The following is a 13,827-nucleotide window of genomic DNA, read 5'->3' as shown; positions in this document are numbered from 1 at the left end:
TATATATATATATATATATATATATATATATATATATAATATATATATATATGTCGTACCTAGTAGCCAGAACTCACTTCTCAGCCTACTATGCAATTTGCCTAATAAGCCAAGTTTTCATGAATTATTTGTTTTTCGACTTCCTAACCTACCTAACCTAACCTAACCTAACTTTTTTGGCTACTTAACCTAACGTAACCTATAAAGATAGATTAGGTTAGGTTAGGTAGGGTTGGTTAGGTTCGGTCATATATCTATGTTAATTTTAACCCCAATAAAAAAAAAATTCAGGGGGTAGGGAAAGTATTCAAAAGAATTTAGCCTATAAAGATAGATTAGGTTAGGTTAGGTAGGGTTGGTTAGGTTCGGTCACATATCTATGTTAATTTTAACCCCAATAAAAAAAAATTCAGGGGGTAGGGAAAGTATTCAAAAGAATTTAGCCTAGCCAGCCGGCCCAACCGTTAGCACTCTTCTCTAAAACAATGTTCATTAATACATAGTTATACAATGATACAAGTATAATATAATATAATATAACACAACATGATCTATGAGTATATATCCTCACAATACAAAGTATCACAATATCAATCAACCAACAGCAGCCTAATTCACTTGACATCACACTAATAGAGATATTATAATACATATGATAGTAATACACAGTAATACACAAGACACATAGTACAGTAATACATAGAACCTATACATAATAGTTTATCAAAGATATAGCAAAATCAATTTATAATAGTGAACGAAAGTTATACTGTATTATATCATATTAAGGTAAAATCAGAGCGTATACCAGCGTATACTGGTGTATGATGGATCATTAAATGGTGGTGAAGGGCAAGGTGGTGCGGGGGGGGGGTGGTGGTGGGCCAAGTGGTGGGGATGTGTGGTGGTAGTGGGCCTGGTGGTGGGGATGTGTGATGGTGGTGGGGATGTGTGGTGGTGGTGGGCCAGGTGGTGGGGATGTGTGGTGGTGGTGGGCCTGGTGGTGGGGATGTGTGGTGGTGGTGGGGATATGTGGTGGTGGTGGGCCTGGTGGTGGGGATGTGTGGTGGTGGTGGGGATGTGTGGTGGTGGTGGGCCTGGTGGTGGGGATGTGTGGTGGTGGTGGGCCTGGTGGTGGGGATGTGTGGTGGTGGTGGGCCTGGTGGTGGGGATGTGTGGTGGTGGTGGCCCTGGTGGTGGGGATGTGTTGTGGTGGTGGGCCAGGTGGTAGGGATGTGTGGTGGTGGTGGTGGGCCTGGTGGTGGTGGTGGGGATGTGTGGTGGTGGTGGGCCTGGTGGTGGGGATGTGTGGTGGTGGTGGGCCTGGTGGTGGGGATGTGTGGTGGTGGTGGGCCTGGTGGTGGGGATGTGTGGTGGTGGTGGGCCTGGTGGTGGGGATGTGTGGTGGTGGTGGCCCTGGTGGTGGGGATGTGTGGTGGTGGTGGGCCAGGTGGTGGGGATGTGTGGTGGTGGTGGGCCTGGTGGTGGGGATGTGTGGTGGTGGTGGGCCTGGTGGTGGGCCTGGTGGTGGGGATGTGTGGTGGTGGTGGGCCTGGTGGTGAGGATGTGTGGTGGTGGTGGGCCTGGTGGTGGGGATGTGTGGTGGTGGTGGGCCTGGTGGTGGGGATGTGTGGTGGTGGTGGGGATGTGTGGTGGTGGTGGGCCTGGTGGTGGGGATGTGTGGTGGTGGTGGGCCTGGTGGTGGGGATGTGTGGTGGTGGTGGGCCTGGTGGTGGGGATGTGTGGTGGTGGTGGGCCTGGTGGTGAGGATGTGTGGTGGTGGTGGGCCTGGTGGTGGGGATGTGTGGTGGTGGTGGGCCTGGTGGTGGGGATGTGTGGTGGTGGTGGGGATGTGTGGTGGTGGTGGGGATGTGTGGTGGTGGTGGGCCTGGTGGTGGGGATGTGTGGTGGTGGTGGGGATGTGTGGTGGTGGTGGGCCTGGTGGTGGGGATGTGTGGTGGTGGTGGGCCTGGTGGTGGGGATGTGTGGTGGTGGTGGGCCTGGTGGTGGGGATGTGTGGTGGTGGTGGCCCTGGTGGTGGGGATGTGTGGTGGTGGTGGGCCAGGTGGTGGGGATGTGTGGTGGTGGTGGGCCTGGTGGTGGTGGTGGGCCTGGTGGTGGGGATGTGTGGTGGTGGTGGCCCTGGTGGTGGGGATGTGTGGTGGTGGTGGGCCAGGTGGTGGGGATGTGTGGTGGTGGTGGGCCTGGTGGTGGTGGTGGGCCTGGTGGTGGGGATGTGTGGTGGTGGTGGGGATGTGTGGTGGTGGTGGGCCTGGTGGTGGGGATGTGTGGTGGTGGTGGGCCTGGTGGTGGGGATGTGTGGTGGTGGTGGGCCTGGTGGTGGGGATGTGTGGTGGTGGTGGGCCTGGTGGTGGGGATGTGTGGTGGTGGTGGGCCTGGTGGTGGTGGAGGGCCTGGTGGTGGGGATGTGTGGTGGTGGTGGGCCTGGTGGTGGGGATGTGTGGTGGTGGTGGGCCTGGTTGTGGTGGTGGGCCTGGTGGTGGGGATGTGTGGTGGTGGTGGGCCTGGTGGTGGTGGTGGGCCTGGTGGTGAGGATGTGTGGTGGTGGGCCTGGTGGTGGGGATGTGTGGTGGTGGTGGGCCTGGTGGTGGGGATGTGTGGTGGTGGTGGGGATGTGTGGTAGTGGTGGGCCTGGTGGTGGGGATGTGTGGTGGTGGTGGGCCTGGTGGTGGTGGTGGGCCTGGTGGTGGGGATGTGTGGTGGTGGTGGGCCTGGTGGTGGGGATGTGTGGTGGTGGTGGGCCTGGTGGTGGGGATGTGTGGTGGTGGTGGGCCTGGTGGTGGGGATGTGTGGTAGTGGTGGGCCTGGTGGTGGGGATGTGTGGTGGTGGTGGGCCTGGTGGTGGGGATGTGTGGTGGTGGTGGGCCTGGTGGTGGGGATGTGTGGTGGTGGTGGGCCTGGTGGTGGGGATGTGTGGTGGTGGTGGGCCTGGTGGCCAGGTAGTGTACTCACCTAGTTGTGCTTGCGTGGGTTCAGCTTCGGCTCTTTGGTCCCCACTTCTCAACTGTCAATCAACAGGTGTACATATTCCTGAGCCTATTGGGCTCTAGAATATCTACATTGGAAACTGTGAATGAAGTCAGCCTCCACCACATCACTTTGTAATGTATTCCATTTAGTACTACTACTCTGATTCCTTAAAAAAAATCTTTCTAATGACTTTATGCTCATTTGTGCACTCAGTTTCCACCTGTGTCCTCTAGCCGTGTGCCCCTTGTGTTAAATAAACTGACTTTGTCTACCCTATCAATCCCTTTGAGAGTCTTTTATGGTGATCATGTCTCTCCTAACTATCCTGTCTTCCACCGACGGGAGGATTAATTCCTGTAGTCTCTCCTCATAGTTCATACCCCTCATTTCGGGCCCTAGTCTGGTGGCAAACCTCTGAACCTTCTCTAATTTAGTTTTATGCTTGACGAGATATTGGCCCAATGCTGGAGCTGCATACTCCAGGATTGGTCTGACATGCGTGGTATACAAGGTTCTGAATGATTCCTTACACAAGTTTCTAAAGACCATTCTTATGTTGACCAACCTGGCATTTGCCGCTGGTGTTATCCTCTTGATGTTATCCTCATTGTTATTCTATGTGTACTGTCCTCACCCATTTTAAGTTTCATCACCTGTTCTTTCACTGGTGTTTTCCTCCTGATGTGACTGTGGAGCAGTTTTGGTTTGGTCTTGGCTTCGTTTGCCATATTATGTTCACACTGTCTCTCTGCTTCTCTTCTCACACTGACATACTCATTCCTGGCTCTCTGTTATCTCTCTTGGCTTTCTGCTGTTCTGTAATTTCGGAAGTTCATCCACGCCCTTTTGTTCCTATCCTTTGCTTCCATGCATGCCTTACTAAACCATGGATTCCTCTTTCGCTTCTCATTTTTTTCTTTTGGGACGGGATAATCTTGTTTACTGCCTCCTGACACTTTGGGTGACATAGTCCATCATGTCTTGTACGATTTTAATTCTGAGATCTGTGTCCCCATGGTATTTCTCTTAGAAATTTTCTTATCTCCTCATAATTTCTCTTTCGATATGCCAGCCTCTTCTTTTCTAGTTCTTTTTTGGGGGAGATTATTGCTTTCTCTACCGGGTACGCATATATCAATACACTGTGATCGCTCATTCCCAATGGGGCTTCCAACTTAACTTCCATTATATCCGAGTCATTCAGTGTGAATATCAGTGTGAGGTTGATGTTGGGCGTGGTGGTGGGGATGTGGAGTGGTGGTGTGTTAGGAGGTGGGGGATGTGTGGTGCTGGTGATGGTGGTGGTGAAGGGTCTAGTGGTTGGGATGTGTAGGTGTGGTGAACAGCTAAGTTATGGGGATGTGTGGTGTGGTGAAGGGCCTTTTGATGGTGGTGTGAGGTGGTGGAGAGCCTAGTGGTGGAATTGTGTGGTGGTGGTTAAATGCCTGGTGGTTGGGTTGTGTACTCACCTAATTGTACTCACCTAATTGTGCTTGCGGGGGTTGAGCTTTGGCTCTTTGGTCCCGCCACTCAACTGTCAATCAACTGGTGTACAGATTCCTGAGCCTACTGGCCACTATCATATCTACATTTGAAACTGTGTATGGAGTCAGCCTCCAGTACATCACTGCCTAATGCATTCCACTTGTTAACTACTCTGACACTTAAAAAGTTCTTTCTAACGTTCCTGTGGCTCATTTGGGTACTCAGTTTCCACCTGTGTCCCCTTGTTTGCGTACAACCCGTGTTAAAAAGTGTTTCCTTATCTACCCTGTCATTTCCTCTGAGAATTTTGTAGGTAGTAATTATGTCTCCTCTTACTCTTATGTCTTCCAGTGTCGTGAGGTGCATTTCACGCAGCCTTTTCTCGTAACTCATGCCTCTTAGTTCTGGGACTAGCCTAGTGGTATACCTCTAAACTTTTTCCAGCTTCGTCTTGTGCTTGACAAGGTGCGGGCTCCATGCTGGGGCCGCCTCCTGTGTCCACCGCCTAGTTTCATGACCTAGCATTTACTCAGGTTGAATTTTAGTAGCCATTTGTTGGACCATTCATTCAGTCTGTCTAGGTCATCTTGTAGCCTCCTACTATCATCCTCTGTTTTAATCCTCCTCATAATTTTTGCATCATTAACAAACAATGAGAGGAACGCTTCTATACCCTCTGGGATATAATTTACATATATCAGAAACAGTATAGGTCCAAGCCCCTGCGGGACTCCTCTGGTGACGTCTCGCCAATGTGAGGCCTCACCCCTCACACTGACTCGCTGTCTTCTGTTGCTTAGTGTCTCCTTTATCCAATAGAATACCTTCCCTCTCACTCCTGCCTGCATTTCCAGCGTTTTCACTAGCCTCTTGTGTGGTACTGTGTCAAAGGCTTTCTGGCAATCCAAAAATATGCAGTCTGCCCACCTCACTCTTTCTTACCTGATTTTTGTTGCCTGGTCATAGAATTCAATTAATCTTGAGAGGCAGGACTTCCCATCCCTGAACCTATGTTGATGATGTGTTACAAAGTTCTTTCACTCCAGATGTTCCACAAGCTTTTTTCGCACAATCTTCTCCTTCAGCTTGCATGGTATGCAAGTTAGGGACACTGGCCTGTAGTTTAGTGCCTCTTGTCTATCCCCTTTGTATATCAGGATATAGTTGATTTTTGGAAGCAATTACCGCGTAACGTGGTGGAAGTGTGGTCCTTCGATTGTTTCAAGCGTGGATTGAATATGTATATGTGTGGGATTGGGTGGTTATAGATAGGAGCTGCCTCGTATGGGCCAATAGGCCTTCTGCAGTTGTATTTGTTCTTATGTTCATCCCATCCCACCCTAACCTCTATTACCTGAGGGGTAATAGAAAATGTGTTACTAATGTCGGAAAACCCGACACCATTTAATAATATTACATACAATATGCAGATAATAGTGCTGCTGTTGTATACACAAGTTACCCATAGAAAATGTAGCTTGTAGTGGAATTTTCTATTAATAGAAAACGGGATATCATTGCCACATCTTACTATAAATTCACCAGCTATTCTGTTGGGAATTATTCATAAATACATTAGTCTTTGGACTTTTAATATCATAAAAACATCTCATTTGAATTAACTTAATTATCAGTATCAAAATAAAGTAAATGTGACCCTTCTATCACTTATTGACATTGGACAAGGAGAGCCAAGGCGTCTGTGGTGGTGAAGTGGTCAGCCATTGTTTGTTAAGACCAGAGTTGCTGGAGCGAGTTCAGCTCCTATAATTTCTGTTGGACGAAGTGTTATGGAGATCAAAGTGTTCTACCATCATCAACATGCTGTCAACAACCACAAGGGAAGTGTCTTTCCGAAACTCGTTTATCTAATAATTTCTGGCCAGTTAATGTTAGGTAGATATTGGGTGTACCGGTTAGAACACAAACAATCGACTCAATCCAGGTAATTAAGCCTTGGTCCTTATCTTATCTAATATACAGTGTTTTCTCTGATATAGCTGTCATATATTAGGATTCCGGCTTTACAGCTAGCACCCTTTGACAGGATCAAGAAGAGGAAGCAAGACTTGGTACATCAGTTACTATGGGTTATGGAAGCTAGCCTCACATGAGAGGATAATTTAGTGTCTACATTCTAGTTATATCTGGTGGACTAAGCCTGCTGTACAATAAGATAAGGAACCTCCTCCAATTTATTTACTAATATATGTAGTTAATACTGTAGTTTGATTGGCTGCATATATATAAATTTAATATAAATCCCCCCTAATGAGTAAGGATCGATCTGTGAGAAATATTGCAGAAATACAGTCCACTTAACATCTTACCAATTGCTATCGAAGTATATAAATTAACGTAAATAAAAATTCTATAAATTCATATAAATTAAATAAATATAAATCTCACAGGTCGGTTCCCACAACTAATAGGTATTTTCTCTGCATCAGTTCAACGCAACCATCCTTAACTTAACCTTATACACCTAGATCTGAACTCCATTTTACAAATTTTTTTCAGAAAGGAATATGATTCACTATATCTAAACAATTATCATAACCCAATTTTTCCTATCCTAACCAATAACTAAGGGGTTTAGACCCCCTCTTACCTCTAAATTATACTACATATTTAAGGTAGGAATACATTTTCACATAATAATCTAACATATCCTTAATTAACCCTAATTTCCCCTATCATTTATAATTACTCCCTGTAGTATAATTTCGAGGTAAGGGGGGTCTAAACCCTTTAGTTATGGGTTAGGATAAGGAAAATTGGGTTATGGTAATTGCTTAGATATAGTGAACCCTTTCTGAAAAATATCATGCAAAATGGAGTTCTGATCCAGATATATAAGGTAAAGTTAAGGATGGCTGAGTTGAACTGATGCAGAGAAAATACCCATTAGTAACACGAATGGGTATTTTGTGTAATGTGTAATGCCATTAGTAATACATTTTCCATTAATCCCTAGGTAATAGAGGTTAGGGTGGGATGGGATGGTAGTACTGATGTGAAAACAAACAAAAAAAACAAACATTGCTAAGAATATGATGCAATATTGAACTAAGATCCAAGTATCAGAGGTTAAGTCCAGGGCAGTTGGGTTGATGCATAAACAATACTTTGCTTCCCCCAAAATATGATGCATTTGAAGTTAGGTAAAAGGTGGTTAGGTGCAGGGTGGCTGGGTTGATGTGTAAAACAATCACTTTCCTACCCAATACTCCCCAGTTTATCCATATGAATAGTATGTAGGTGGGGTATTTACTCATGTAATTACAATATTCGAAGTGTTTGAATATAATAGGGTATTTAATAATATTTTGGAGTTGCTTATATAATATGGTTACCTTGCTGATTGGTATGCATTAATATGAATTAACGGTACAAAAAATTAAGATTACTTGAGGTGAATGAACTGTGGGGTTGCTGATATCATGTTCTTAATACATTTTAGGGATTAATATTGTATAAATTACATCTGATTAATGGGGCAATGGTGGCAAAAACAGGCTATTCGCTATGCATGAATAGGTTATGGAGTATGTGTAAGTATATATGTATGTATTTGGGACTGTTGGTTTAGAAACAAATTAGCTGATTTGTGTAGCAAGTTTAAGATTTTTGAAGACTAGAAATTATTAATCTACGAATATAGTGGCTAGCATCCATATGAGTCGCCGGATGGATGAATTGCTGTGCAACACTTGAACAGCTATTTGATGAATGTGAGGACAATTGACTGACCTATGATCACAGGTACTAATCCGCTAAGCTGCCAGATGTGCGATAAGTGCCTTTGTAATATAGTGAACCATTTATCTGCAATGTTACATAAATGCCGCCACTGTGCAGGAGTTGCCCAGGTTTTAAAATGGTAGAGGAAACGCTGTACATATTCCCTGATATCTATAGATATTACCTATATCCCATGATATAGCTATCCCAATATAAATATCCCCTATATTCCCTGTAGATAATCCAGTACTGCGATTACAGAGATTGCCATCTGAAATATCGAGTTTTCCCACTGTATTTTTCGTTAAAACTAGAATGCAAACAAATATAAGAATAAAAATTATAAAATCTATAAATGTATATTATTAAACCCTTGATGAAGTTAGGTTAGGTTGGTCTAGCCATTTTGAATATTATTATTATTATTATTATTATTATTATTACTACTAGCTGTACCCGGCCACGCGTTGCTGTGGCTTAGCAATGCATGTGCGTTGCTGAGCCACAGCAACCGTCGCCTGTCTCCCAGTCCTCCCCACCATTTCCCTCTCCCCTGCCCCCCTCGTCCTCCCAATTATTCCTCACTACACCGTCCCTTTGCCCTTCCAACCATTCCCCACTCTCCCGTCCCCTCGTCATGCCTACCATTCCCTCCTCAGCTGTTCCCCACCATCCCCCACTCCCCTGTCCCCTTGTCCTCCCCACCATTCTCCATTCCCCTGTTCCCTTGTCCCCACCATCCCCAACTCCCTCGTTCCCTCGTCCACCCCACCATTAAGCCCTCCCCTGGAGGTCCGTAGCAATTCTGACGTGCAAATCGATCGTCAGAGCTGGGTATAGGGGCGAAAGACTAATCGAATTATGCTTGACTAGATATGGACTCCATGCTGGGGCTGCATACTCCAGGATTGGTCTGACATATGTGGTATATAATGTTCTGAATGATTCCTTACACAAGTTTCTGAATGCCGTTCTTATGTTGGGCAGCCTAGCATATGCCGCTGATGTTATCCTCTTGATATGAGCTGCAGGAGACAGGTCTGGCATGATATCAACCCCCAGGTCTTTCTCTCTCTCTGACTCCTGAAGTATATCGTGTGTGTGTGTGTGTGTGTGTGTGTGTGTGTGTGTGTGTGTGTGTGTGTGTGTGTGTGTGTGTGTGTGTGTGTGTGTGTGTGTGTGTAAATTATGAAAATTAACACGTGATGAAAAATGTGACGATGTGAATAATGTCCCCCTCGTCCTCCCCACTATCCTCCACTTCCGTCCCCTCGTCCTCCCCACTATCCTCCACTTCCGTCCCCTCGTCCTCCCCACTATCCTCCACTTCCGTCCCCTCGTCCTCCCCACTATCCTCCACTTCCGTCCCCTCGTCCTCCCAATATCCGCTACTTCTTGCCCCCTCGTCCTCCTCACCATTCCCCACTCCCTCGTTCAATGCATTCCCCAAATGATCTGATGTTCACATCAGAAAATTTGGAATATCAAATGATCTGATGTTCCATCACTGAAATATAAGGAAAACAGTAAAAATAAGAAATAAAAAAAAAAAATAAAAAAAAAATCAACTTTACTCACGAAATGAACAGAACAAAATGGTAAACAACACAGCTCAATTCCAACACAATGTTACACAAAATAATTAAATCAAAATGAAAATAATTCAAAATCAATGAAAATTCAATTTGTCAATGCAATCGGAAACATTGAAATGGAATTGCAACATATTTAGTATTGTGTGTATTGCTCTTACGTGCAACAGATGGCGTTGTTTCTCACAAAATGAATGTTTTTACCTGTCATAATGTGTAGCATGTATACTTATACTTACGAAATGAACAGTACGGTAAACAACACAGCTCAATTCCAATGCAAAGCCACAAAATAATTAAATCAAAATAAAAAAATGTAAATCTATGAAAATTCTATTTATTAATGCAATCGGAAACATTGAAATGGAATCAAAACATATTTACTATAGCATATGTTGCTCTTACATGCAACAGATTGCGCTGTTTAAAAAAAAAATTACCTGTCATAGGTGTGGCATATATATAGTAGATATATAAAAACACACGTATTCGAATGGAACGTTGTGTCAAAATTTCAAAGCAATCGGTGAAGAACTTTCGGAGATTACAGAGTGTGTTGCACTTACATCCACAGATTGCACTGTTTTTAAGAAACAGTGTTTTTTCCTATCACAGGTGAGGCATGTATATAGTAGGTATATAAAAACTCGCGCCTATTCGAATGCAACGTCGTGTCAAAATTTCAAAGCAATCGGTAAAGATGTTTCGAAGATTTCCCTCACATGAAAAAACTTGAAAAAAAAGTTTAAAAAATATACATGTTTTTTCCCGTCACATACGTGACATCTATCTTGTATGTATATAAAAACTCGCTCGGATGAGAATGGAACGTTGTGTCAAAATTTCCAAGCAATCGGTGAAAAACTTTCAGAGATTAGCGATTTTGAACGAACGAACATTTACATTTTTATTTATTTAGATTATTATTATTATTATTATCAACGGTTCCAATTGTTGGAACTATACGTCTTAAAGCTGGTGGCGTGGGTATTAGGAACATATGAACAAAAGAATGAAGGTAACTGCAGAAGGCCTATTTTACCCATACGAGGCAGCTCCTATTTATATCTACCCCAACCTCATTCATATATGTATGTATTCTGAATGAGTACTTTAATTGGGTATAGATTGGGTTATGCTACAGTGAGGTATTTTTGAGCGTTAATGAGGCATATGCGGGATTGGCAGTGTGGGAGTAATAAATAAAAATGTCTGAGTGCAGGTGTAGCTTGATTATTAAAAAATTATATAATAACACATATTTGCATGTCTTTGGAGAGTCCAACAGGAGGTTCAGTAGTGTTCCGATACACGGTGTCAAAATTATTCCCCGAAATTAGAAACCTGTCATATGAAGAAAGATTGACAAAGCTTAAATATCATTCTCTAGAAAGGTGAAGCATTAGGGATGGGGGGGTGACATGATCGAGATGTACAAGTGGAGGAATGGACATAACAAAGAAGATATTAATAGGATATTAAAAACATCAACACAAGACAGAAAACGAAAGAATTGGTATAAATTGGATAAGTTTAGATTTAGGAAAAGTCCTGGGTAAATACTGGCTCAGTAACAGGGTTGAATGCGGACGTAAGTGAACCTGTTTGTTCATGCTTTGTGTTGCCCCCCCCCCCTCTTGTTTCATACGAATGGGAGATAGTGGATTTCATCCATTTTTATGCTCGATAAACGATCCTTGGCTGGATACTATACATATAGAGCTTCCAGATAAATAAGGGCGACAAATAGATCCTTCTAAATATTAATGGAGTGTCATGATTGAAGTGTATAAATATAGATGAAGGCGGGTATTAATTTAATAGGGAATAGACCTACCGCAGTTCATCTAATAGTGGCAGATGATGTTTTGGTTAACAAAGATTGGAAGTAAATGGGAGATCCTGCAAAATGCCTTCTGCAATTTCATTTCTTATGTTCAATATGCAATCTTAGCTAGAAAGTGATCTTTGAAAATGGGAAACAGTATGGAAATACGTCATTAAGGAAAATGGCTTAATGTGGGAAGATGAATGCACCTCTGCTGATAGCTTAGGTAACGAAAACAGACCAGACGGGTGCCGGCCTTTTAATCCCATTGAATGAAATTTGAAGAGACTAGAAGGCCAGCAATCACTTGCTGGGGTATTGAAAATTGACCCACACGGAAAACGGATTTCTAGTCCCCCTTGAGCGAAATGACCGGACCTAGGAGGGAAACCTTTGCATTCCAATGGAAAAAATTTCCCGACACTAAGACCGTGCGTCGCTGTTTAACGGAAAAAACCACTGCACATAGACCGGCTGTCGCTGTTTCATGGAAGAAAATCACGACACATAGACCGGCTGACGCTGTTCCACAGACAAAAATCAAGACACATAGACCCCCCTCCCCCCCACACACACACACAACCCAACCACCAGGTTGTGTGGGTAGGTATTCCTTAGCTAACCTGGATGACATAATCATCTACTCTAGGTCGTTTGATGAGCACCTCCGGGACTTTGAAACTTTCATTGTTAGACAAGCCAGATTTAGAATTAAGTGTTCAGAAAGGCACCCCTGGCATTGAATTTCTGGGGTTCCAGAAGAGCACAGATAACATGCGACCTGACCTGGACTCATGCCGTGCCATAGCTGAGATGCCCAGGTCAGGTCAGCAAAGAATGTACGCAGGTTTCTTGGGGAAACCGGATACTTCCGCTGTCATATTGAGGATTTTGCCAGTACATCAAGCTCCCTTGACTTACCTTACAAAGAAGAATGCTAAATTTGTGTGGAACCTGGAACATAATGAAGCTTACACTAAACCTAAAAATAAATTATCACTCCGGTACTAGCTATGCTTAATCATCGTTGATAAGGATTGAGAGGTGTATACAGATGTTAGTGGAATCGTCACAGGCGGCTGCTTATTGCAGCGGTATTCTGAGAACCTTCCTCACCCTGTCGCGAATTTCAGTAGAAAATTAAAGGGACCAGAGGTTCGATACTCAGCAACAGACAAGGAAGTGCTTACCGTGGTTGAAAGCGTTTGTTATTTTGAGCCCCATCTATTCCAACGTCATTTTTGTTATTTTCACAGATCACAGAGCTCTCACACACATATTCAAAAAAGAAAACAAGGTGTCCCCGGATGTCACGCTGGTCTCATGAACTGTCGGCTCACTTATTTCAGATCTTTTATAAACCTGGTCCGTCTCACGTTGTGCCAGGCACGTTGAGTAGGAACGTCGCGTCAGTTAACTTAAATGTCAGCATTGAAACTACTGCGAGGGATAAAATAAAAGAATTAGAAATGAAAGAACAGTGATGGAAGGAAATAATTTAATATTTGGAAGGTGGTAAATACACTTCGAAGACAGGTAACTCTCCTATGAACGACTTTGAACTTAAAGATGTAGTCCTGTATTATGTTAGCAACATGAAAAATCGTGCAGTTTACCGGTTAGTCATCCCCGACGCATTAAGATAATCAGCCTTGTTACTTGCATATGCGTCTAAGATCGTTGGTCACTCTTGTGTTTATAAAACCTATATAAGAGCAAAGTCATTTTTTCCCCTAGTATATCTTACATCATCAGGAATGTTAAATCATGTCCCAACTGTCAAAGAAGGAAAGGTATCCCTAATGTACAGGAATTTCCTGAAACTTATGAGCCTTTAGATCGTGTGGAAGCCGATTTGATTTATGTATATAATAGTCATTCAGGTAATCGTCACGTTTCGGGCTATTCATGCCCGTGCCATCTTTTGGGTGGCTTAATCTTTATCAATCAATCAATCGCTACGTGTGGTTGGGTTGCTCCTGGGTTGCTCTTTCTCCAAAGGACTCGCAGACCTTTGCAGACGCTTTCTTAAGTAGTGTTGTCACTGTGTTTAGGCCACCTAAAATGTTAGTGTCTGACCGAGGTCAAGAACTCGTGGGTAACATTTTTGAAGAAGTTTGTACAATTTTAGAGGCCACCACAGCCCTTACGACAGCTTACCATCCGTAAGCAAACGGTATGACTGAA

General features: G+C 43.8%; 1 protein-coding gene across 1 annotated transcript; it reads left to right on the top strand.

Annotated features, from left to right (window-relative positions):
• The first annotated feature begins 12,297 nt into the window (after positions 1–12,297).
• On the top strand, positions 12,298–12,651 carry LOC138370471 (uncharacterized). The gene has a single exon (XM_069334839.1). It carries the CDS (start codon positions 12,298–12,300, stop codon positions 12,649–12,651), a length of 354 nt encoding a protein of 117 aa, XP_069190940.1.
• The last annotated feature ends 1,176 nt before the right edge of the window (positions 12,652–13,827 follow it).

Source organism: Procambarus clarkii, chromosome 32 (assembly GCF_040958095.1).
Source record: "Procambarus clarkii isolate CNS0578487 chromosome 32, FALCON_Pclarkii_2.0, whole genome shotgun sequence".
Taxonomy (NCBI): domain Eukaryota; kingdom Metazoa; phylum Arthropoda; class Malacostraca; order Decapoda; family Cambaridae; genus Procambarus; species Procambarus clarkii.
Note: the sequence above shows the minus strand (reverse complement) of the source record. Positions and strands in the feature narration are given on the sequence as shown.